The sequence below is a fragment of the Cottoperca gobio genome, chromosome 8, assembly GCF_900634415.1.
Source record: "Cottoperca gobio chromosome 8, fCotGob3.1, whole genome shotgun sequence".
NCBI classification, from domain to species: domain Eukaryota; kingdom Metazoa; phylum Chordata; class Actinopteri; order Perciformes; family Bovichtidae; genus Cottoperca; species Cottoperca gobio.
Window position 1 is genome coordinate 6,175,361 of NC_041362.1, and position 23,397 is coordinate 6,198,757.

A 23,397-nucleotide genomic window follows, 5' to 3' on the forward strand; every position below is an offset into this window, starting at 1 on the left:
TACCAGGGAGGCTGAGAAGTGTGATACCCCTGTAGTTGGCACACACTCTCTGGTCCCCCTTTTTAAATAGGGGAACCACCACCCCGGTCTGCCAACCCCTAGGCACTGTCCCAGACTTCCACGCAATGTTGACGAGGCGTGTCAACCAAGACAGCCCCTCAACACCCAAGCCTTCAGCATTTCTGGACGGATCTCATCAACCCCTGCGGCTTTGCCACTGTTGAGTTGTTTGACTACCTCAGTTGACTTCCATCAGGGGAAATTGACGATGATCCCCCATCAGCTTCCAGCTCTGCCTCAACCATAGAGGGCGTGTTAGTCGGATTCAGGAGTTCCTCAAAGTGCTCCTTCCACCGGCCGATAACCTTCTCAGTTGAAGTCAGCAGGGTCCCACCCTTGCTGTACACAGCTTGGATGGTTCCTCGCTTCCCCCTCCTGAGGTGCCGGATGGTTTTCCAGAAGCACCTTGGTGCCGACGAAAGTCCTTCTCCATAGCTTCTCCGAACTTCTTCCCACACGCTTTGCCTCTGACACGGCAGAAGCTGCCGCCCTTTCTAGTCCTTCGATACCCTGCAACTGTTTCTGGAGTCCTCCCGGATAACATAACCCGGAAGGACTCCTTCTTCAGTCGGACGGCTTCCCTAACCACCGGGGTCCACCACGGTGTTCGAGGGTTTACCGCCCCTTGAGGCACCTAAGACCTTGAGACCACAGTCTCATCACCGCAGCTTCAGCAATAGAGGTTTTGAAACATCGCCCACTCAGGGTTCAATGCCCTCCAACCTCCACAGGGAGGCTGGAAAAGCTCCGCCGGAGGTGGTGAGTTAAATGATCCCCAGGACAGGGGCTTCCTCCAGACGTTCCCAGTTCACCCGCACTACCCGTATTGGGTTTACCAGGTCTGTCCAGAGTCTTCCCCCACCCCTTGATCCAACTCACCACCAGATGGTGATCAGTCGACCAGCTCCGCCCCTCTCTTCACCCGAGTGTCCAAAACATGCGGCCTCAGGTCAGATGATACGATTACGAAATCGATCATTGACCTTTGGCCTAGGGTGCTCTGGTACCACGTGCACTTATGAGCATCCTTATGTTCGAACATGGTGTTTGTCATGGCCATTCCATGGCTAGCACAGAAGTCCAACAACAAACGACCGTTCGGGTTTAGATCAGGGAGGCCCTTCCTCCCAATCACGCCTCTCAGGTGTCTCCATCGTTTCCCACGTGTGCGTTGAAGTCTCCCAGCAAGGACTACGGAGTCCCCTACTGGAGCCCCCTGCAGGGCTCCATTTCAGGGTCTCCAAGAAGGCCGAATACTCAGAACTGCGGTTTGGGGCATAGGCACAAACAACAGTCAGAGTTTTCCCCTCCATAACCCGAAGGCGTAGGGAGGCGACCCTCTCGTCCACCGGGATAAACTCCAACGTAGCGGCGCTCAGCCGGGGGCTAGTGAGTATCCCCACCCCGGCCCGACGCCTCACACCTTGGGCAACTCCGGAGAAGAATAGAGTCCAACCCCTATCCAGGAGTACGGTTCCAGAGCCAAGACTGTGCGTGGCGGTAAGCCCCACCGATCCAACTGGTAGCGATCCACCTCCCGCACTAGTTCCGACTCCTTCCCCCACAGAGAGGGTGACGTTCCACGTCCCCAGAGCCAGCCTCTGCTGCCCGGGTCTGGTCCGTCGAGGTCCCTGACCATCGCTGGCCACCCCATGTGACAGCGCACCCCGACCCCAGCGGTTTTTCCCATGAGTGGTGGGCCCACAGGATGGATGGATGGGAGGCACCACGTAGCTTCTTCGGGCTGTGCCCGACCGGGCTCCGTGGCAAACCCGCCACCAGGCGCTCGCTGTCGGGCCCTCCCTCTGGTATTGTATTATTGTTATGCATATGATAATAAAGAATTTTAATATGTAACAAATTAGGTATTAGGTCTGTAATTGTTCATTTATTATTTCGCAAAAGATTTCCTAGAAAGAATTCTGATTCAGATTTTTAACTAATTCTGTAATAATTGACTAAATACATTTAAACAGGTGTTCAATTGGTACACTTCCAATTAATTAATTCCAGGTAGCTGCTGGCATAATCTATAGTCTATTAGTCATAGCACAGCATGCCAGCCTGAACATGAAATGTGAAAATTTGTCTACAGATAAACACACAATTCAATAAAGTTTTTATTTTATTTTTAGATTTCGGTTTAAAATGTACTTATTAATTAACTAATTAACTTGTTTTTAGGAAAAATCTGTTTTCATATAATTATAATCTTCGTCCAGAAAGCTTGCAACGAAATAACAGGGAACGTTTCAGGTAAACAATTTGGACCCATAAAATGAAATTACCAACATTATTACATATATTAAGGAGGATTCACACTGAACCACAATCTGTGTATAAATATTTATTTTGAACAATCAGGCATCTAGTAGACTTAAATAATCATAAAATGCAGTGAATATCACGTGACAAAGTATGTTTTAATTTGAAGGCTAATGCCGTCTGCTCTCATCCGGTTTTGTTTGTTAGCTTTGTATAACTTGATGCAGTTCTGACGTCACCTGTTTACTTGACACCGTCTCTGTCTTCCAATCAGACGCACCTTGTACACGTTTCGAGCTCTCTCGGCGGGGCTCGTACTCGCCTTTTTCTCGTGCACGGTGTACACCCCACCTCCTCCTCACCTAAACCCACCTACCACCTGCTCACAAATGAAGTCACATGAGAATAGTATTAATAGTCATGTTAATAGTAATAGTGTATATTTTATTATATACTCTTTTTTTAGAACTATATGAATCCCTGCTCTATGTAATTTATTACAAAACTAATAGGCTTGCATGTAAATGTTGTGAAACGTTTTTTATATGGAAAAATGAAAGAAAACCTGAGGAAAAGCAACTCAGTAGGGAGCCCTCTAACACAACGGACAGACAAGCAATAGATTGTATTGTGTACAGAAAAAATTACAGTATTTCTATACTGTGGTTTACTGCAGTAAAATATAATACGTCTTCCACCACTGTATGAATAAATAAAGCTGAGTTGTCAAAATAAAGTGGTTAAACACAAGCAAACAAAAAATACCAAGAACTAATATTACTATCTGACACAAAGCGTCTTTGAGTGTTTATTATTGTATGATTATTTAAAATAAATTGAAAGACATAAACAAAAGCAGTCAATGTACTGATTGGCTCGCAATTGATGACGTCTCTTATGAGGGCGTGGCCTTCTGTAAGCAGGAAGTATGACCGTAACTTTTATTTTGGAAAACGAAGTCGAGACAGAGGTGACGGAAAAATGGAGCAACACATTGAGGATTACAAGGTATTCCCAAATTATTTTCTACAATATCTTACTGACTGTGATTATATTCGTGTATGTTGACAAAGCCTTCCTCTCGATTGTGCCCTTTTTGGTGAAACTACTCGAGCTTTGCTGTCAGTGTTAGCTTATTGTTATTACTTTAAGCTAGCGCTCGGTTCTCAATAACGCTGGATAAAGTAACGCAGCACACTGTCAGCTACATGTTGTCATCTGGCTGGATATAAAATGTCGGACTCTGTTGTATTGCTTGCCAATAGCTGTATTTCTAATTATACAGACATTAAAATGAGCCAGATAAGACAGTCGACGCTGGATCATCATAGTAAAGTCTCTCCATGTTTTCGTATCTGTTTGGATTGTCTTCACCTACTGACCTGACAGACCATGTGATATGCTTCAGTCACTTAAAAGATTTTTGTTTTGTGATTTCATTGACCTGCCTACAACAGGTTTATTCAGTATTGCCTTAACTAGGCCAACTGGAACTCTTCCTTTGTTTTAATATTTTATTTGTGTTTCTGTTTTTGTGCCTTCCTTTAGTCTTGCGCTTGTTTTTATTTCCATTTTTTTTTTTATTCTCTTGTTTCCCTGTGTTAAAGGTGTTGCGTATTTAAATATTAGTTAAGCCATATAACACATTAGTGCCATTGTCACATAATGGTACACTGAATATATTTGGTTGGACAAAACAAGCGATTTAAGACCTCATCTTAAAAAATACATATATATATTTTGGAAAGTAACAGATTAATAGATACTGAAAACAGTCAACACTTACCAAAACATCCCATGACTGGAATCTGCCACAACTTTGCACAACCCATCTCTATATTTTAACTTACATTTTATGATCGATTTGCTACTTAACATGTATGTGGGCTTTTCTTTCTCCTTAGCTGATATTTGAGAAGGAGGGAGTGTACCTCCACACAAATGCCAAGCGAAGTAACCAGGACACCCACCATCCCAGGGTTCATCCGTATTGTGGAGCGGGTAAGCAAATCTGTGTTAGTCAGACACAAAGAGGGGAATCAACAAAGCACCCGGATGATTAACAATGCATTTGTTTTAGGCCGGTGTGCCAGCTTTAGAGTGGAGTCCACTGGAAGATGAGGGTCGCAGTGCCCCTGCTGTACTCTACACCAAAAAGGTCAGTAATCATCTGTTTGCTACACATAAAAACAAAATGAGTATTTTTTAACCCACTTCTTACTAATTAGGATGGAGAAGGAGGTGTGGAAGAAGAAAACAAACTATGACCCTGGGTATGAGCCAGACTGGGCAGTTATCAGTACAGTGAAGAAAGATCGGGAACACGTCCCAGTCAAAGACTCAGGTGCAGTTTACGCTTCTGTCACTTTGGGCAAACGGTTGCGTAAAGAAAGGGTGCATGAAACTAAATGTCGCCTATTTTGTCTGCAGATCAGTGGTCGTTTTCTCTGCCTCTGTCAGAGTTATACTCTCTTCGGAGGGCTCGGTTCTCCTTGGGGCGAAACTTCCTGGTGCTGACGAGTAGAGGGGGCCACCCACTGCCTCCTCTGCACTTCCACAGAGGAGGAACCAGGGAGCTCTTTAGAGCCCTGCAACGTTACATCATCCTGGACCAGTGAGTACCATCATTCTGAGTCGAGCAGCAGTTTCTGTCCTGCTGCAACTGTAAACATTCAGCTCATAACTGTTGTGAAAACAGCTGATTTACAGTTTGTGACAGAGCTGTGAAAAACGTTGTTGACAAATCACATGAGTATGAAAAACATCACATGGTTTCTATTGTTATCTTCAGGTCACCGGTCGACGGGCGGCTCTTCCTTGCCTACCCTCATGACTCAAGCGCTCTTTCTCAGTCCTTCGATAAGCTGCAGCTGTTTGATGATGGCTCCGATCTTGTTTCTGTAATTTTGCTTAAATTTTCTTTTCTTTTAATTTTCTCTTTTATCAAACTTGTTACAATTCTTCCTCGGAGTAAAAAAAACCCTCACAGTCTGTGATTCTGTTCTCTCTCTACCTGAACAGAGATTTATCCAGGACCCCTATGCCACTACTTTTGGTGGATTCTCCAAAGTCACCAATTTCTTCAGGGTGGCACTTCGACCTCCTGGGGCACCCGCCCATTTGCGTACTGCTCAGGATCCTAGTTTCCCCACCCAGTCCGATGAAGAGCCAGGCTTCGAACTCATCAACTGTGTAAGAGAAGGAAACAAAAAGAACATTTTAGAGCACACACTCGTGTCTAATGATACATAAAGATTACACGCTAAGAGACATGAGGATCTCCATCAGTTGTTAATGTTTGTGTCTGTCTTTCCATTAAGGGGGTGGAGCTTGGTCCCAGACCAAACGTTACCAGGGGACATCCTCTGGACAAATGGGACAAGTTTATGGACCCGGAGGGACGAGTGAAGAACCCAATGAAGATCAAAGAGCTTGTATTCAGAGGGGTGAGACTGTAAATACAGTGACAGTATATCTCCTATACGGAAGACATACCTTGTTTACCTTTTTCAACCCTCTCTCTACCACATGTGCATGTTTTCATACCATTCTTGTCCACGGCAGGGTGTCGCACCGTCCCTGAGGAAGGAGGTATGGAAGTTCCTCCTGGGCTTTTATCCATGGAACAGCACTTACAAGGAAAGAGACGACATTTTGCGGCAAAAAACGTTAGTGTTGTTATGACTGCGTATCCCCTCTTAACTCTATTTGATGGTTAGAAGTATAAAAACACATCTTGTCATTTTGAGATGAAATGTTTATCAGTGAGCTTTAGAGGTGGCTAGGCTAGCTTTCCCCCCTGTTTACAGTCTGCGCTAAGCTAAGCTAACTGGCTGTAGCTTCATTTTTAGCATACAGACGTGAGAGTGGTATCAATCTTCTCATCTAACTCTCGACAAGAAAGCGACTGTGCGCATTTCCCAAAATGTCAAACTGTTCCTTTAATGTAGTCCGCCTCTTTATTGCGTTTCTGTATCTGCAGGGACGAGTACTTCAGAATGAAGGTGCAGTGGAAGTCAGTCAGTGAAGAGCAGGAGATGAGGAACTCCCTCCTCAGAGGATACAGAAGCCTAATAGGTCAGCCCCACAATCTGTCATGAAACAGAAGATCTGTTCATCGAATCAGTCAGCTGCCCGTGGGAAGCTGCATTAGATGTTTGAACTGTCTTTGTTCTGTTGTGACAGAGCGAGACGTCAGCAGGACAGACAGACACAATACGTTCTTCTCTGGGAACGACAATCCAGGACTGACTCTGCTGAATGATGTGCTGATGACATACTGCATGTTCAACTTTGATCTCGGTATGTAGTTCTGAAATGTTGGCACAGATACAAACGATCAGTACCAAAACAGATGTTAATGTAACAACAGTAATAATAATAATTCTCTTTCTTTTTGTCTTATCCGTGTTTAATAATCTCAATAGTTAATAAGAAATCAGCACAGGCAACAAGTTATAAACACAGTACAGATGGAGAAGCATTACACACAGATTGTTATTGATGTGTATATAAAGGACAAAGCATTACACACACACACACACACACACACACACACACAATATGTGAAGTAAAGACCCGTGAACTTCATCAGGGGATAGTTTCAAAGTTTTCCATTACACCGCAGCGCCTGCAGTAAAACTCAGTTTAACTTAGTTTGGTTTCTTTTGTCCGTTACAATCGACTTTTAGATCATTAAAGTGATGTTTTACACGATCTCAGTTGCTAATGATCATGTGTCACCGCGACACTTTTCTGTCCATCTCTCCAGGTTATGTCCAGGGGATGAGTGATCTTCTTTCTCCTCTCCTGTTCGTCACCCAAAACGAGGTGGAGTCCTTCTGGTGTCTGACCGGCTTCATGGAGCTGGTGGTTAGTAGACTTATCTCTCTTTCTCTGTGGCCTTTGAACTTCAGTCAGAAACTAGTTTAGTTTTGGTTGCTCCTTCCTGTGCTGTCATTCAGGCTGTACAGCTGCGTTCCTGTGGACAGTTAGTGACTTGACAAGTCTTTCCTTGTTTCCTCTGCAGCACCAAAACTTTGAAGAGTCTCAGGAGGCCATGAAGAAGCAGCTCCTTCAGCTCAGTATCCTGCTGAAGGCTCTGGACCCGGAGCTGTGTGACTTCCTGGGTTAGTCAGATAATACTCATGCAGTCAGAATGGATTACATGAACAGAAACAAGTTATTAGGATAATGCAATGAAAAGTAGGGCAGAAACAAGATTATAGAAAACGCAACCTCAAGGATATAAATCAGAATCTATTAATTATACACATTTACAGCTTCTGCAGATGTGGTGCACACTCTGTTGTGTTGCTAAATGACAGGAACAATGAATTTCAAGGATACAGAGTGTGTAACATGTGCTTAAGACCTAATTCTCATTATTACTTACAAGGAGCTTATTATTTCTTTCTTTCTTTTGTTCACTTAACTAACTTAGGAAAAGAAAAACATATGTTTTCTCTCCATCAGACTCTCAGGACAGCGGCTCTCTTTGCTTCTGTTTCCGCTGGCTGCTCATCTGGTTCAAGAGAGAGTTTTCCTTCGAGGACATCCTCACCATGTGGGAGGTGAGTGCACCACAGCGGCATGTACTGCTGTACCACGTACACCTGTACCACGTACACCTGTACTGCTGTACCACGTACACCTGTACCACGTACTGCTGTACTCCTGTACCACGTACTGCTGTACCACGTACTCCTGTACTGCTGTACCACGTACTCCTGTACTGCTGTACCACGTACACCTGTACCACGTACTGCTGTACTGCTGTACCACGTACTGCTGTACTGCTGTACCACATACTGCTGTACCACATACTGCTGTACCACGTACTGCTGTACCACATACTCCTGTACCACGTACTCCTGTACCACGTACTCCTGTACTCCTGTACCACGTACACCTGTACCACGTACTGCTGTACTCCTGTACCACGTACTGCTGTACCACGTACTCCTGTACTGCTGTACCACGTACTCCTGTACCACGCACTGCTGTACTCCTGTACCACATACTGCTGTACCACATACTGCTGTACCACGTACTGCTGTACTCCTGTACCACGTACTGCTGTACCACGTACTCCTGTACTGCTGTACCACGTACTCCTGTACCACGTACTGCTGTACTGCTGTACCACATACTGCTGTACCACATACTGCTGTACCACGTACTGCTGTACCACATACTCCTGTACCACGTACTCCTGTACTCCTGTACCACGTACTCCTGTACTGCTGTACCACGTACTCCTGGTGGTGTGACGATAGACATCACTTCATGTTGAAAGCTTGAATTTGTTTTATGTTGTGAAACATGAGGACAAATCTCATATTCTCATAGTATTTAAAACAATAAATAGTGTAATAGTGTATTTTATCTAGCACAATCTGTTGACATGTAGGGCTGCAATTTACGATTATTTTCATTATCAATTAATCTGCCAAATGTTTTGTAGATTATGTGTCACGTCTATAAAATGTCAGAAAATAGTGAAAAATGTCCATCCCAGTTCTTCTGATGTCTTTATATGTCTTGTTTTTTCAGTCCAAAACCCAAAGATATTCAGTTCATATGATATAAAACAGAAAAGCAGGACATCTCCATCTTTTCCATTAAAAAAAAATAATTATCAAAATAGTTGGTAATTACTTTTCTATTGATAAACTAATCGATTAGTCAACTAATGGTTGCAGCTCTATTTACAAGTATTGTTTCTTAACCTCCTCTCCCCTCCACAGGTCCTCTGGTCTGGTCTGCCATGTGACAACTTCCACCTGCTGATCGCCTGTTCAATCCTGGAGTCCCAGAGAGGAGAGCTGATTGGCTCAGACCACGACTTTAACACTATTCTGAAGGTGAGTACTGTGTGTGTGTGTGTGTGTGTGTGTGTGTGTGTGTGTGTGTGTGTGTGTGTGTGTATGCAAGACAGGAATTGAGTTACTTTGTCTATAACTGTACACTCATCTGTGCAACTCTGTCCACATTGTGTATGCTCTTCAGCATATTAATGAGCTGACGATGCAGTTGGACCTGCAGACTGTTCTGCGAGGAGCAGAGGCTATCTACCTCCAGCTGACTCAATGCAAGGTGAGACACGCTTCATGGGCCAATAAGATTCAGCATGGAGTCAATAGAGTATCTCAGTCTCAGAGGTTATAATGAAGCGCAAAGTCTATCTAGGTATACCGTCTTTTTCCCTCCCTTAAACAAATAAGCTGTTAATAATAGATTTATATGGATGCACTTTGCTTATCCTATACGCCTCTAAAAAAACAAAACTGTGGAACAAATATTCTTCTCCCCTAAAGAAAGAAATACGTAGCCCACAACATGACTCAGTTATGCAATACGGCTGCTTCTTTTTATTTAAACATTAAATACTTTTAGGAAAAATAATTGTATATTTATATATTTATTTATATATATATTAATATATATATTTTTTATTTATATTTTATTTATATATATATATATATATTTTTATTTTATTTATATTTATATATATATATTTATATATATATGTATGTATGTATGTATGTATGTATGTATGTATGTATGTATGTATGTATGTATGTATATATATATATATATATATATATATATATATATATATATATATATATATATATATATATATATATATATATATATATATATATATATATATATTAATAATAATAATAATAATTGGATATAACTCAACACTGTATGTGGCCTATACCTCTATGACAGTAGTCGACTGTTATATTAGGCTAATGGATTGCAGAAAATTCTAGATAATAACTTTTTTATAGAAGCTGTGAGACTTATAGTCTACACAAGTAGTTCCTGACCTCCTGTCCTCCTCTGCCCTGCCCAGGAGCTTCCCCTGAAGGTGCAGCAGGTTCTGGGACTCTACATCGCCTCCAGCTCTGAGGAGGACAGCCCCGACTCCCAGGCCAGTGAGACGCAACGTCTCCTCGTCGAGTCCCAGGCAGGAGCTGCTTCATCTGGTTCAGCACACGGTCCCACCTATCCTTAAATCTGCAGGTCAGCTGGTGGACTGATAGTCAAGAAATGTATGGCTGATCTTTATATATTGAAAAAAATAAAGTCTATATAAATATATTGTATATGATCAAATGAGAAGGAACGAAAACTGTCTGGTGAAGACTGTTGTCACTATATGTCAGAGGCAGGGGGCGTTGTTGAGGCTTTTTTCTTTTAAAGTACCCATGAATGTTCATGTTTAAACATTATAGCTGTACGTGCAGTGCTCTTTGTGCATGGTGTCCTCCCCCTTTTCCATGACAGCGTGTCTTTTGTTTACATGTCCTGTGTCTCTGCTAAAGAGTCCTTTCTACTCTCCATCCTTTGGATGCTGCTCTTTTACCTTTCCGCAAGTTATTTAATAATCATCTCTGCTTGTCACTTGTGATACTTTCAGTGCATTTTGTTATGCGTCCCCTCGACACTGCTCCTTAAAAGGGAAGAAGATGAAGGATAAACTCACTGGCAGCACCTTGTTCGTACTGTATGATGCCATTCCAGCCCTATGCAAACCTTATTGCATGCCTTATAGTTTTCACATGTGGCGTGGTAATATTTTAAGCCTTGTAATTATCTACAAAATGTCCATCCGCTGATTATTTTCAAATAAATGGTTGAATCTGAAGCATGTTATTTATATTTTTTCCTTACATGTCACACAGTTAGTCTCTCAACAAGTTTACTCACAGCTAGGATCTCTTTTATTTATGTACAAGGACATAGCACTGCATTGATATGAATGGGATGAACAAAGTATTACAAACACCTCTCAGTGTAATGCAATACAATTCAACAGCAACATAAACTACAGCCTCCAAAAGGATCATAAAGTGGAATCAACACCTTGATTTCAGCAAAACAAATGAGTTAAACCTAGTTTGCAATACCCATCTTATACAAATGCATAAATCTCACCAAGAAAACAGAACAGCAAAAATCTATACGAAATTACACAAAACACAAACAATAACACAAGAAAATGACCATAAAACTCAATGAAAAGCTCATCCAGAGAAAGTCTTTAGTGGTTATTTAGACATTTATGTGTGAGTTTAATATAAGCAACTGTAATCTAAAATGTTTCATAGGAGATATTGTCCTTATATCAACTTATTACTACATTATAATGTGCTTTAAACTATGTATTATATGTGTGTATACTGCTTAGATGATAAACACAATAATAATTTAATTACCCCAGTGTAACAGTACACACCATTTGTTCATGTAGTGTCTTAACTTGTGAACTGGTTAAACTATGGCCTCTCCCCCCCCCCCCCCCCCCCCCCCCCCCCCCCCCCCCCCCCCCCACTGGCCAGCAGGTGTCTGTGTGAGGTGAATGGCTGAGGGGAAAATAGGAGCTCTGTTCTCCACTGTCCAGGGAAATGAGCTGGAAAATGAGGGGCGGGGAACCACACCCCCTTCTCAGGACCTCTGTTAGCTCGTCACTGTCTCTTTCCCCCTCTGTCCGTGTTCTTTGAATACAGCTGCGATGTATGAATTTAACAGGGTGCTTAAACAGGCCGACGATCTGTCACCCTGTTTCTCCTGCCCCCTCCTCCCTCCGTCCACCCCAACCTGACCTCACTTGACTGGCAGAGCCAAACTTACTCAGCCCTTCATTCAAACTCAATCTGCTTTCAGCCCCTCTCAAAGCCTGTTTTATAGGCGAAGGCCTTGTCGACAGCTTTAAAGCCCATATTCTCTCTCTAATGCTTCAATCGACTAAGTGTTCGAGGATTAGGGTCTCTTCATGTTGTCATTATGCCGGGTGTTTAACGCCGTTATCTGCAGTCGATGATGTGGCTCAAGCTCTGCCCTCTAAGCTTGAGATTTGAACCTTTTGTATGACACTCAATATTTCTCAAGGTGTTTTTTTGTGTGGTGATTTTACAGGTTTCGTTATTAACTGTCACTCTCGTTTCACACCGTCTTTTATATTGCTTAACCCAAATGTGTTTTGTACTGTACTTATGTACACAGTTTAAGTACCTACTTGTATTGTACTTCAATATTTCTATTTTGTGCAACTTTTTCTTTGTACTTTACAACAATTTAGAGGGAAATGCTGCACTTTTAAAACTATAACACTAATATGATGGCTGTTCTGAATGAAGAATGGAAAAAAAAGTCAAATGTATGCATCAAATAATAATCCAATAATGTAATAAGTAATAAGTATAGTACTGACATGAGGGACATTTTTCTGCATTATGAAAACTTTTACTTTTGATTTATTTTTCTAATAATACTTGCATACTTTTACTAAAGTGACATTTTCAATGCAGGACTTCTGCTTGTAATTCAGTATTGCTATATTCTGAATACTTTCTCTACCACTAGATGTCTGATGTCCTATGAGTCTGCTTAAAGCAAAGTAACGTAATTAAATTCATGATAATCTTTTATTAACTTTAGTATAATTCTTACCATGTTCCGCTCAAATACCATGTCCAATAAAATGTATTTATCTTTGTCACAAATAAGTTGCAATAACATTCTGCTCTGCGTATATGCACCTCATAGTTCGTGAAAACTACTTTGAATAGGATGAATTATTGATGCTCAGCTGAAATCAAGTCCTGGTGTCAGTGTGGCCGTCCATTTAACTCCTATTTGAAACACGAGCTGCCATTGAAGCCTTAATGTGTGAACAGCCACCTGTAATGACTGTCAAATACAATCTGTATTCTCCACTGGTGAGTGCGACCCCATTGTGACCGTCAGAGGAGTCCCCGGAGAGTGTGTGAAAAGTGTGTCTACCCCATGAATGTGTAAAGTGTGTGTGTGTGAGAGAGAGAGAGGGGAGCCAGCAGCAGGCAGAAGGCCAGGGGCTGTTGTCTGACACTGATTTGTAAAGGGAGACAATACGGCTCATTGACCTGCCCGGCTCCACTGTCTGTTGCACATACCTCGCCCAGCCCTCCCCGGTGGCTTCGCTGCTCTTTAAACACGAGCAGCAGATTGCCCCAGGCGCCGGGAGGGGAGGGGGGGGCAGCGGGGCACAGGTTGCTTTGACAATGAGAAACCTCCGGGAAACGAGGGGGAGAAGAGGCAAAGCCAAAACTTTGATGAACACATTTATATTTCAAAAACGTTACTTTTACTCGCAGAATTTTAAACCCAAAGATGGTAAATTTACACTCATATATGACAAAGGAAATATAATGTTATGTTGATTGAATAATTGATTAAATTAATAATTATTTCAGCCCTATTTACCTTATAATAATAATTAATAATAATTTGCTCTAAAGAGGTAAAAGAATCAAGTAAAAAGTCAACATTGTACATAGTATTCCTCAAATGTCAAAAGTTTATATTTATTATTACTGTTTTAAAAAAATCCCAACTGAGACCATACTAATTATATAAGTATTGTAATTGTAATTATCAAAGTAAGGGTGAATATCTCTTATAGAAAAAATATGAAGTGATTTGAATAAATGGGGAATTTAATACATATCAGTACTTGAGGATCTTCATCTAACAGCAGCAGGATTTAACATCCATTAGGACTTTGACACATTTCCTCTCGTGCTTACGTTGTAAACAAACACTCTCCTCCTTTTGTCATCCATTCCCATTGTCAGAGTCTGGATATGACCTTTTCTCTCCCCTCTCTGTCTCTCACCCTCGTAGCCTTTTCTTATCCTCCCTTCTCTCTTTCACTATCGAAGACAAGCTGTTGCTCTGTCCCTGCGGGCCACTCCCTCACTTGCCTGCTCCTCTTTCCTCCCCCCCTGCCTCCCTCTCTCCCCTGCTCTCATTCGTTCTCGCTTTCCCCACCTGTTGAAGCGATTGTTGCACAGACCATATTGTTGTCTTCTTATTATTGTATGTCACTCACGCGGCTTCACGCCCTTTTTCTACGCTCTTTTTCCTCCCCTCTGTGCCACTCCCTCTCTCTCTCCCTGTTGGATATAAAAGTCAAACGATAGTTGAGAAGTGATATTCAGAGGAGCACCACAGGAAGCCAAAACCACTTCAACAAGGAAAACATTTCCCAGCTTGTTTACCTGCAGAGCACCCAGCTTCCTCTGGTGACAGCGGGACACTATAGCAGCTGCCTTCGTTCCCATTTGGACGTAAACAAGTACATATTTTACCCAGCAGGCAGTGCAGATGGACAGAGGCATGTCTGTGTCTCTGTGGTGTGAGGAGGTAGAGGACAACCAGAGTCAGGACCAGAGCCAGACTGAGGCACAAGCCCAGGGCGGCCACAACCTGGGCTCGTCTCAGCTGCGAGCCGCCTGGGACCCCACTGTGTCGGGGCATCGTGTGATCCAGAGGCTGCTTCATGTGGAGGAGAGGTACATGCCCTCCATGCTCTACATCACCCTCATCCAGCGGGAGCCAGAGCGCAGAGAGGAGCTCGCCAAATGGGCCCTGGAGGTATTAAACTCTCTCATGCTCCAGTTTTCTCCTCATGCTGGATGAGTTATGTCAGCATGGCAGCTGTGAAACTGATGCCTCACATCTTTTTTCTTCTCTACAGGTGTGCTGTGAGTGTGGCTGTGATGAGGCAGTGTTCCCCCTGTCTGTCTCTCTGATGGATAGGTTCCTGTCTGCCTCTTTGTCTCTGCCTGTCTCACCATACTGCCTGGCTGCTGGCTGCATCCTCATCGCCTCCAAACTCTCAGAGTGTGACAACGTCACCGCTGATACTCTCTGTGCTGCAGCTGAATACAGCTTTCAGCCTTCAAACCTGCGAGTGAGTCCGCCACACAGCAGACACACACATGTTTAGAAAGGTGGTTGATTAAGACCTCACAGTCAGGGCTGTGTAGGAGCTAATTCTTAAAAAATATTGCTCTGTCCCTCTCTTTTTAGTTACTACCATCAAGAGTTGTTGGGGTACTTTCTAATGTCATCACCATCTTTAATCCCACTTTTAATTGTATTATTTCTAATGTACAATACCAAGTTTTACACCTTTTATGGTGTTGTTATTCTAATAGTTGTAACAGCCGTACTGTATCAAACTTAGACGGACAGAGATAAGATCTCAAAGGGAAACTTTTTTTCTCAGTTTATGATTGTGAGCCTTAGCATATCCATCAACTGGATCACAACCCACTTAAATCTTTAATGTATCGTCAAATAGGGCTACAACTAACTTTTTTTTGTAATTAACGGTTTTCTGTCACTAAAAAAAAGTAAATTAGATTAAAATATTAAAGATGCCTCACAAGTTACCAAAAATATGCATATGGATGACTCTATCAAACGACTTTGTCTGTGACTAATAACTAGTTTCATCATCAATAAATCTCCCAAGGTGTCCTGTTTAGTTTGACAAAAAGTCCAAAACCCAAAGGATTGCTGTTTACTGGGATATATGATGAAGAAAGGGCAGCAAATCTTCTCATTTGAGAAGCTGGAACCTGAACAATTCAAAATGTATTGTACTTATTAGGCCTATAACAATATTACTCCAAGTTTTATCATTACACAATCTTTTTCTAAATGCACCTATCTTCCCTCCATCAGGAGATGGAGCGTGTCATCCTCGCCACCCTCCGATGGGACACAGCAGCAGTGACTCCGCAGGACTTTCTCCCACATTTCCTTGCCTCTGTGGAGGACAGGAAAGATGGAGACAGCGGTGACTCTGAGGAGGGGCTGCTGCTCTCCACCCTGCGGCGGCACAGCGACACGCTAGCCGCCATGTGTGCGTGTGACTCCCGCTTTCTGGGAGCACCGCCGTCACTTGTTGCTGCGGCATCACTGAACTGTGCTCTGCGGGGTCTGGGCAACAAGGGTCCCGCTCAACTGGCTGTAATGAGTTACGTCCTGGCGGAGCTCTGCCAGGCTGACCTGGTGAGTACACCTTCAGTCAGGCGGCACATAAGCCAATTTATCTGATTGGATCTCATTTCGGTTTTTTTTTTGCAGGGATGAGAGTTGCAAGAATACATTTTTTAAGCAAACTGACTCAGAATAATTGTGTTTGGAGAGATCTGTTTCGTATTAAAGTCATGCCAAATACAGGTTGCATCTATGACAAAAAAAAAATAATTCTCTCTATGTCTTGCATTAAAGGCAGTGCTGCAGTGCTACAGTGACATGATCGAATATGCCCTCCGACAGCGACTAAGGAGCGCGCTACAGCAGGGACCCATGGAGAAAGATGAAGAGGTGGAGAACGAAAGACCCGGGACAACCTACTGACATGAGAGAGATTGATTTCTAAACAAACACTAGATCAACTTTTGTATAGAAAGTGTGAATCAATCAAAAACCATTCATCAAAGTCTATCAGTTAAACTGATAGACTTTGATCTTAACCTCGAAATGCTCTGACTTGTTTTGATATTTTAAAATAATTTTATTGAGTGACTGTTAATTTATTTAATTTTTAATTTAATTTATTTGTGAACATTTTGCAACTATGTGTTTTTCATGTGCCATATTTTATTATCTATTTCTATTACATTTTTTTAAAATTGTAGGCTTATATGTTATTTTGATGATATTTTAATATTTATACATTTTATTTATTATCACGTGCAATTGTTGGCTCTTTCAATGTTAATTTATTTCAACTTGCCATGACTTTTTGGTTGTGTACTGAATTAAATATACAACAAATCTATTTTTTAAAGCAATTAAACGTTTAAAACGTGTGTACATATTTTGCATCCGTGTGTTTATTTTGTTATTTATATTTGTGATAATGCTGCCTTCACTTACTATTCATATGGTATTACTTCCCAGTTGTAAGTTTGTGATGCAAGTCATCTACTTTTGGTGGGGCATAATTACCCCCTTAAAAGACAGTGACAAGAGCAAATGTGTTGGTGGCTGATTTCTATTTTAAAATCTAGGGTTTCTGACCTATTTAAAAGATAATATTAGGCTTAATTTGCCAAATAAAATACATTAACAACGACATAGACGTGTCTGTAAAGTATTTCCGACAGTACCTGAAGGCAGCGTCTTGGACAAGCCTTTCAGACACATGACGTCAATTTATCCGACGCGAATACAGATCGTGCTTTGAGCATCGGATCAGATGTTAAAAACATACGTGCGGTAAGAGACGAGCTATTTAAAGACGTTATGTTTTATAACATTTTTAAATTGTGGTTTTAATATTGGCGGAGTTTTAAGGAAGAAGTCATAGAAAACCGTGACATTTAAGAAGGACAACGCAGTTAGAAGACCCGATTTAATAGCTCACGGCTAACTCACGGTGATGGATAACCAGAACCTGTTATATCACTTGTAACATTTAAATTTTAAACAACAAATAATGTTTAAAATGTTGACAAACCAAACATTAATTCACTCATGCTATAGGTTTAATCTCACAGGTAATTACAACTATAGAAAGACTACGTTTTTGTGTTAAGACGTCCCCTCATCCGCATCCGTGTTGTCCTGATCTAAGCTAGTTAGCTAACTAGCTACCAAACAATATACGAATACGATATCATACTAATATCACATTTGTATTGTGTCATGTATTCCATTGAGTAACAGTTCTGGCATCTTAAACTAAATGTATGCAGTTAATTCAGCTCCAAAATAGGTTTTCCTGCTCAAAATGGATCGTTACGACGACGGCCAAACTCTACTTAAGAAATCGGATATTATTGTTTCCTCTTATCGGCAAAGGCACACATATTAAAGAAATAAAACCTTCAGACATTTTTCAATTCTATGAATTCTCCTTCTGAATTCGGCATGCATTGTTCATACCAATCACCAACCAATTACACTAAAATGAAATGATAATTCTCAATGACATTGTTATATGTAACGGTCGGTGTTACTACCTTCCCTGGTGAGCTTTGTACTTGTAGTTGGTGACAATAGGAACATATTGGGATTAAACACTGTCTGCACCTTCTGAAATGAAAGTCTGAGTTAAAATGCAGCAGTGTTCAAGCAACAATAAACCAAATTTGGTACAATACTGAAACTATTCAGTTACAAAAGACTGTGCAGACAACAGGCAATGACCAGAAAACTAATATTATAATGGATATGAATAACCTGATTTATTAATTCAACAAGACATTAATCTTGGCTATTTCTCACACACCTATGTCTCTTATTACTGTCTTTGTTAAGATTGTACCATATGATTCTTGACATAATTAGAATTCTTCTGTGCATTAATGTGTGTGTGTGTGTGTGTGTGTGTGTGTGTGTGTGTGTGTGTGTGTTTATGCATGTTTTTAAGTACTTATGTTCTTGTGATAATCGTTTTCTCATTTTTGAGTGTTGTAAAGCACTTTGGCACAAACTTGTTGTTGTTTTTTAAGCGCTCTATAAATTAATTTGACCTGGACCTTGACAATATAGTAACATTCATTGTGGTTTATTTTGAAGGAGGATGAACTTAAAACCTGGCTGGCTGCTGCTTCTATCCATCTCTGCTGGGGTCTGGTCAGTGCCTATTGATCGCAATGTAGAGAACCAGGAAGCTAAAGAGGAAGTGGCGGAGGAGAACGCGGTAACGGTCTCAGTGGTCTCAGTCATGTTCTGTATTTGAGAATCAGTTTCTCGTGAATAACCTGTCCTGTACGACATACTCTTTCAGGACACTGGCCTTTACTACGACAGGTATCTCAGAGAGGTGATTGAGGTTTTGGAGACAGACCCTCACTTCAGAGAGAAACTGCAAACAGCGAACACGGAGGACATTAAGGTCAGCGTCCATTTCTTTCACATTCTCACTCTTAAAGCTTCCCTATTTACCTTTTTACAGGTCTTAATTTAATCCATTGGATGTCCTGTGTTGTCCTTCAGAATGGTCGTCTCAGTAAAGAGCTGGACCTGGTGAGTCACCATGTGAGGACTCGTCTGGATGAGCTGAAGCGCCAGGAGGTTTCTCGCCTCAGGATGCTGCTCAAGGCCAAACTGGACAGCACCAATACACAGAGTAAGTTGAGTCATTTTCCTGTAGTGATGGAGAGAGAGCGTTTGTATACTTATATATACCTGTGTAGATGGGTTGTAAGCAGAGATGAATATCCATAATCTTCATTGATAGAGTTGCAGTTAGAAATAGCTACAACTGCACAAATGCTCATTTTAATTTAAGTATGCAAATGAGGATATAAACAACTCAAATACATGAAAACATCCAAATGTTCCCTATAAGCTATTCACATTTTCATTAACAGATATGAACAGATAATTCACTGTTATCAATTATCATATAAAACAAACAAATGTGCATTATTTGTTATTATCAGTTCATGTGCATGGATGCTGATCACACATTTCCCAAGCAGAGCAGATGGAAGCAGCATATGTACAAAATAATGTTCTTGTCAAATGTTTGCCATTACTCGTAAAACATACACATGAATTCAGATTAGTACGGTGTGTATTGAGAGAGGAGGTACAAAGATGTGTTCGCTGTGTACAGGACATAATGGAACACGTGTGTCAAGAGTCCAGCATGTGTTTGCTAACTGATGTGTCTGCTCTGCTGTGAAGGCCTGCAGATGGACCACGCCTCCCTGCTGAAGCAGTTTGAACATCTGGATCCTCACAATCAAAACACCTTCGAGGCCAAAGACCTCGAGCTGCTAATCTCGACGGTGAGATCCTCCAGAGATAATAAGAAATGTGATGTTTGTTGCCCCCGAGGCTGAAAAATCAGTGACTGGTTTATATGTGCTGACCAGATTTGAATGGAATGTGGGGAAGTGATGAATCCCCTCACAGTCCAGCAGAATCAAAGTGCACTGATCAGACTCGAGGGTGCTACAATTACAGGTCAAAACAAGATGGCAGACCTGATACTGATTGTTCCAGACTCCGAGAATGTTTGTATTATATCTGACCCCACTTTTTGACTTCAACATAACATCCTCCGTCTGGCTATTTGTCTAGGCCACCAAGGACCTGGAGAACTACGACGCCGAGAGACACGAGGAGTTCAAAACGCTACGAGATGCTGAAGGAGCACGAGAGGCGGGAGTACCTGAAGGGCCTGGACCAGGAAAAGAGGGAGAGAGAGGAGAAGAGAATGCAGGAGCTAAAGGACAAACACCACCAGCACCCTAAAGTCAATGCGCCGGTACACACACATGGACACATTTTGATTTTGTGTGAAAACAAGCGAAAGTGAATGAAGCTCTCTTACATGCATTTCTCTTTCTGTTGCTCCCCCCCCCCCCCCCACACTCAGGGTAGTGTTGCTCAGCTGCGGGAAGTTTGGGAGGAGACGGACGGACTGGACCCTAAAGAGTTCAACCCCAAAACATTTTTTAAACTGCATGGTGAGTGAGCCCTCTTCTTCAGACCCCTGTCCTTTTATTCTGATATGAAAAGCATTACATTTCTTCTCTGCTCTGTTCAGATACAAATGAAGACGGTGTTTTAGATGAGCAGGAATTGGAGGCTCTCTTCACTAAAGAGGTAAGGAACACTACAGCACACCATGGCTTTAAAATCAAGCTTTTACTTGTTTGGTTTCACAATGAAAATCCCTTTTGACACGACATCAAAAATGGATGATCATCGATGTGAAAATGCAGCTGTTTCGTCTGTGATCCTGCAGAAAGCTCTGAATCTGACAGCCGTGGTATTCACAGCAGTCCTGTAACATCTGTTCATTTGCCTCCTCCAGCTGGAGAAGGTCTACGACGCAAAGAATGAGGAAGATGATATGATGGAGATGGAGGAAGAAAGGCTGAGGATGAGGGAGCATGTCATGAAGAATGTGAGTCGTAATTGTTTACTTTTATCTCTCTTGTTTTCATCATACGCCGCTGCTTTGACTTCGACTGATGCAGCTTACGCTTCTGTGTTAAAAGGTGGACGCAAATCAAGATCGCCTCGTCAGCCTGGAGGAGTTCCTCAAATCCACCGAGAAGAAGGAGTTCAGTAATCCCAGAGAGTGGGAGGTAAAGAGCCCGGGGTGGCCTGAAGGTCGGGGAAGTGGGCGGGCGATCAGAGGGTCTGTGGCGCAAATCTCAGGACAAGCTGGGGAAATGTGGGTGGTGAAGTTAAATGGGTAATGCTATTCTTCCCCTCATCAACTCGCAGACTTGGAGCTGTTCCCAGAAGTGGCTGCTGTGAATAGAAGTGATCTAGTGTAATGTTGCATTTAGTTAAAAGAGCAATTTAGCACTGCACGGCTATAACAGTCGACTCAGGACAGTTTAGAAAAAAAAAGGATCAAAATTAACGTAGCACACATTCCTCTTCCTCTTTCTTTTCAAAACATGGCGCCTACAATTCCCACAATACAACGCTCCCGTTTAGTCAGAGATTTGAGTGTGTCATGCTAATAACGGCTCATGTAGTCTCGAGCCTGCCGCAAAGATGTGCAGCTACAGAGGTCTCACTTCTTTCTGATGGCACACACCCAGATTATTTTACATTTCAAGCTTGTAGTCTTCAGCCCAAACCGACACGTGAAGACATTTATCAGATTTTGCGCAACTTCCTCTTCATACAGGTCACATTGAAGGGTGTGGTAGAAAGCAGAAAGTAAAGATGGAGAAAGAAGCAGGACCAACTGATGAGGTCACATGCACGAGAATGAAGAAAGTTTAGCCTTTACAAATCCATAATATGTCCTTGTTGGTTCCCCTGCTGTCTCTGTAGACGTTGGAAACCAACCCTCTGTACACAGAAGAAGAGCTCCAGCGATTTGAGGTTGAACTCAGGGACAAAGAGGAGGAGCTGAAGAGGAAAGCAGAGAATCTGCGTCAGCAGCAGGAGCTGCTGAAGGAGCGAGGCAAAGCCCTGGAAGCCCAGAGGAGAGAGTACCAGCAGGTGACCGTCCCGCCATGCCAGTCACGGCTTTATATCATCTCAAACTGGATTAAAAGAGTGGATCATAAGCATATCGGGGTCAAACTTGAATTACATTAACTCAACAACAACCAGCTTTCTGCCTGTAATAACATCGAAGCATGTACACATGATAATTCAGTTGCAATGTTTCAATTTCAGGCAGTATTAGAGATGTCCCAGAGACAGAAGGATCAGCAGGCAGCAGACGGGCAGCCTCCTGCGGGTGCTAATGGAGAGCTACAGTTTCAACCAGAGGCACAAAAAGTGGAAGATAAAGGTAAACGATCTGTGATTTGATGTGTGTGTTATTGTTGGTATGGATTTCTGTTGTAATTGTTTTCGTTGAGTATATTTATTTTCTCTCTTTCTCTCTCACAGAGTTAAAAGTCCCAGTTGAACTCCAAGGCGAGGCCCCGAATAATCTGCCTGCAGAGCCTCCACAGAACCTGCCTATACACACTTAATGCACGCTCTGACGGCCTTAACACACACACGCACACGCACACGCACACACACACACACTCCGATTTGCTCTGACACAGATATCCAGATGGGTTCCACCAACTGAAATACGTGAATTGTATGTAAAACGTGAGACATATTGTACTGTGTGTTCATCTCTGTGGTCTACATTAGATTTAAAGATCTCCAAACAACGATGTATGTATTTAAGAAATCTTCAGTTTCAGTGAAGTTTTCATTAAAGCTGGGTCCTCAGTGTAAACTCATAAACATCTTCAAATAAAGTCTTAATTTAAAACAACTCTAACCGAGCTTCTCGAAATCAAATTATTTTGAGGGGGGGGGGGGGGGGGGGGGGCTACTACAACTGTATACACACAACTTCCTCCCCCTGCTACCTCGTACCACAGAAATGCCAGAGACATTGTATTCCTGGAGAACGGCAATCTTCCTCCATGCAGGTCAGTCAGAAAGCTGCGACGTTAAAACTCAAGTTTCTCATTAACTGCATCTTTTAAATGTTAAATATGAAATAAAGAGCCAATTCTTACGCTCCTATTTATTTGTCTTGTTGGAGAATTGGATGCTTACTATGAATTAAAAGACAGGAGAAGAATCTAAATGTTGTGGGTCAGTTGTAACATGTCGGCTTATCGAACAGGCCGAGTCGCCGCTGAGTCAGCAGTTTGTGAGATATTGTATCTGATATACTGTACATATGATGTCTTGTCTTTATTAAATTAGAAAATTGAGATATCTGTTTGACATTCCTTTGATTGCATAATATATAAAATATCA

At 42.1% G+C, this 23,397-nt stretch overlaps 2 protein-coding genes across 2 annotated transcripts; both read left to right on the forward strand.

Annotated features, from left to right (window-relative positions):
• Positions 1–14,490: 14,490 nt before the first annotated feature.
• Positions 14,491–16,539, forward strand: LOC115012676 (G1/S-specific cyclin-D1-like). The gene is made up of 4 exons (XM_029438398.1): positions 14,491–14,760; positions 14,864–15,079; positions 15,859–16,188; positions 16,411–16,539. The coding sequence occupies exons 1-4, from the start codon at positions 14,491–14,493 to the stop codon at positions 16,537–16,539; spliced, it is 945 nt and encodes a 314-aa protein (XP_029294258.1).
• An 800-nt stretch (positions 16,540–17,339) lies between these two features.
• Positions 17,340–22,906, forward strand: LOC115012224 (nucleobindin-2-like). Its single transcript, XM_029437709.1, is given in 14 exon segments — positions 17,340–17,403; positions 18,709–18,832; positions 18,920–19,027; positions 19,129–19,261; positions 19,825–19,928; positions 20,224–20,271; positions 20,273–20,410; positions 20,522–20,612; positions 20,693–20,751; positions 20,963–21,055; positions 21,150–21,239; positions 21,946–22,116; positions 22,297–22,414; positions 22,516–22,906. Coding segments are annotated over 14 exon segments (1,383 nt in total). The 5' UTR covers positions 17,340–17,383; the 3' UTR covers positions 22,602–22,906.
• Positions 22,907–23,397: the final 491 nt, after the last annotated feature.

Bases quoted from the DNA above. Each gene is read 5' to 3' on its own strand.
- LOC115012676 (XM_029438398.1), top strand. From the start codon at position 14,491: ATGGACAGAGGCATGTCTGTGTCTCTGTGGTGTGAGGAGGTAGAGGAC. The intron at 14,761-14,863 runs GTATTAAACTCT...TCTTCTCTACAG, and splicing joins TCGCCAAATGGGCCCTGGAG to GTGTGCTGTGAGTGTGGCTG. The intron at 15,080-15,858 runs GTGAGTCCGCCA...TCCCTCCATCAG, and splicing joins TTCAGCCTTCAAACCTGCGA to GAGATGGAGCGTGTCATCCT.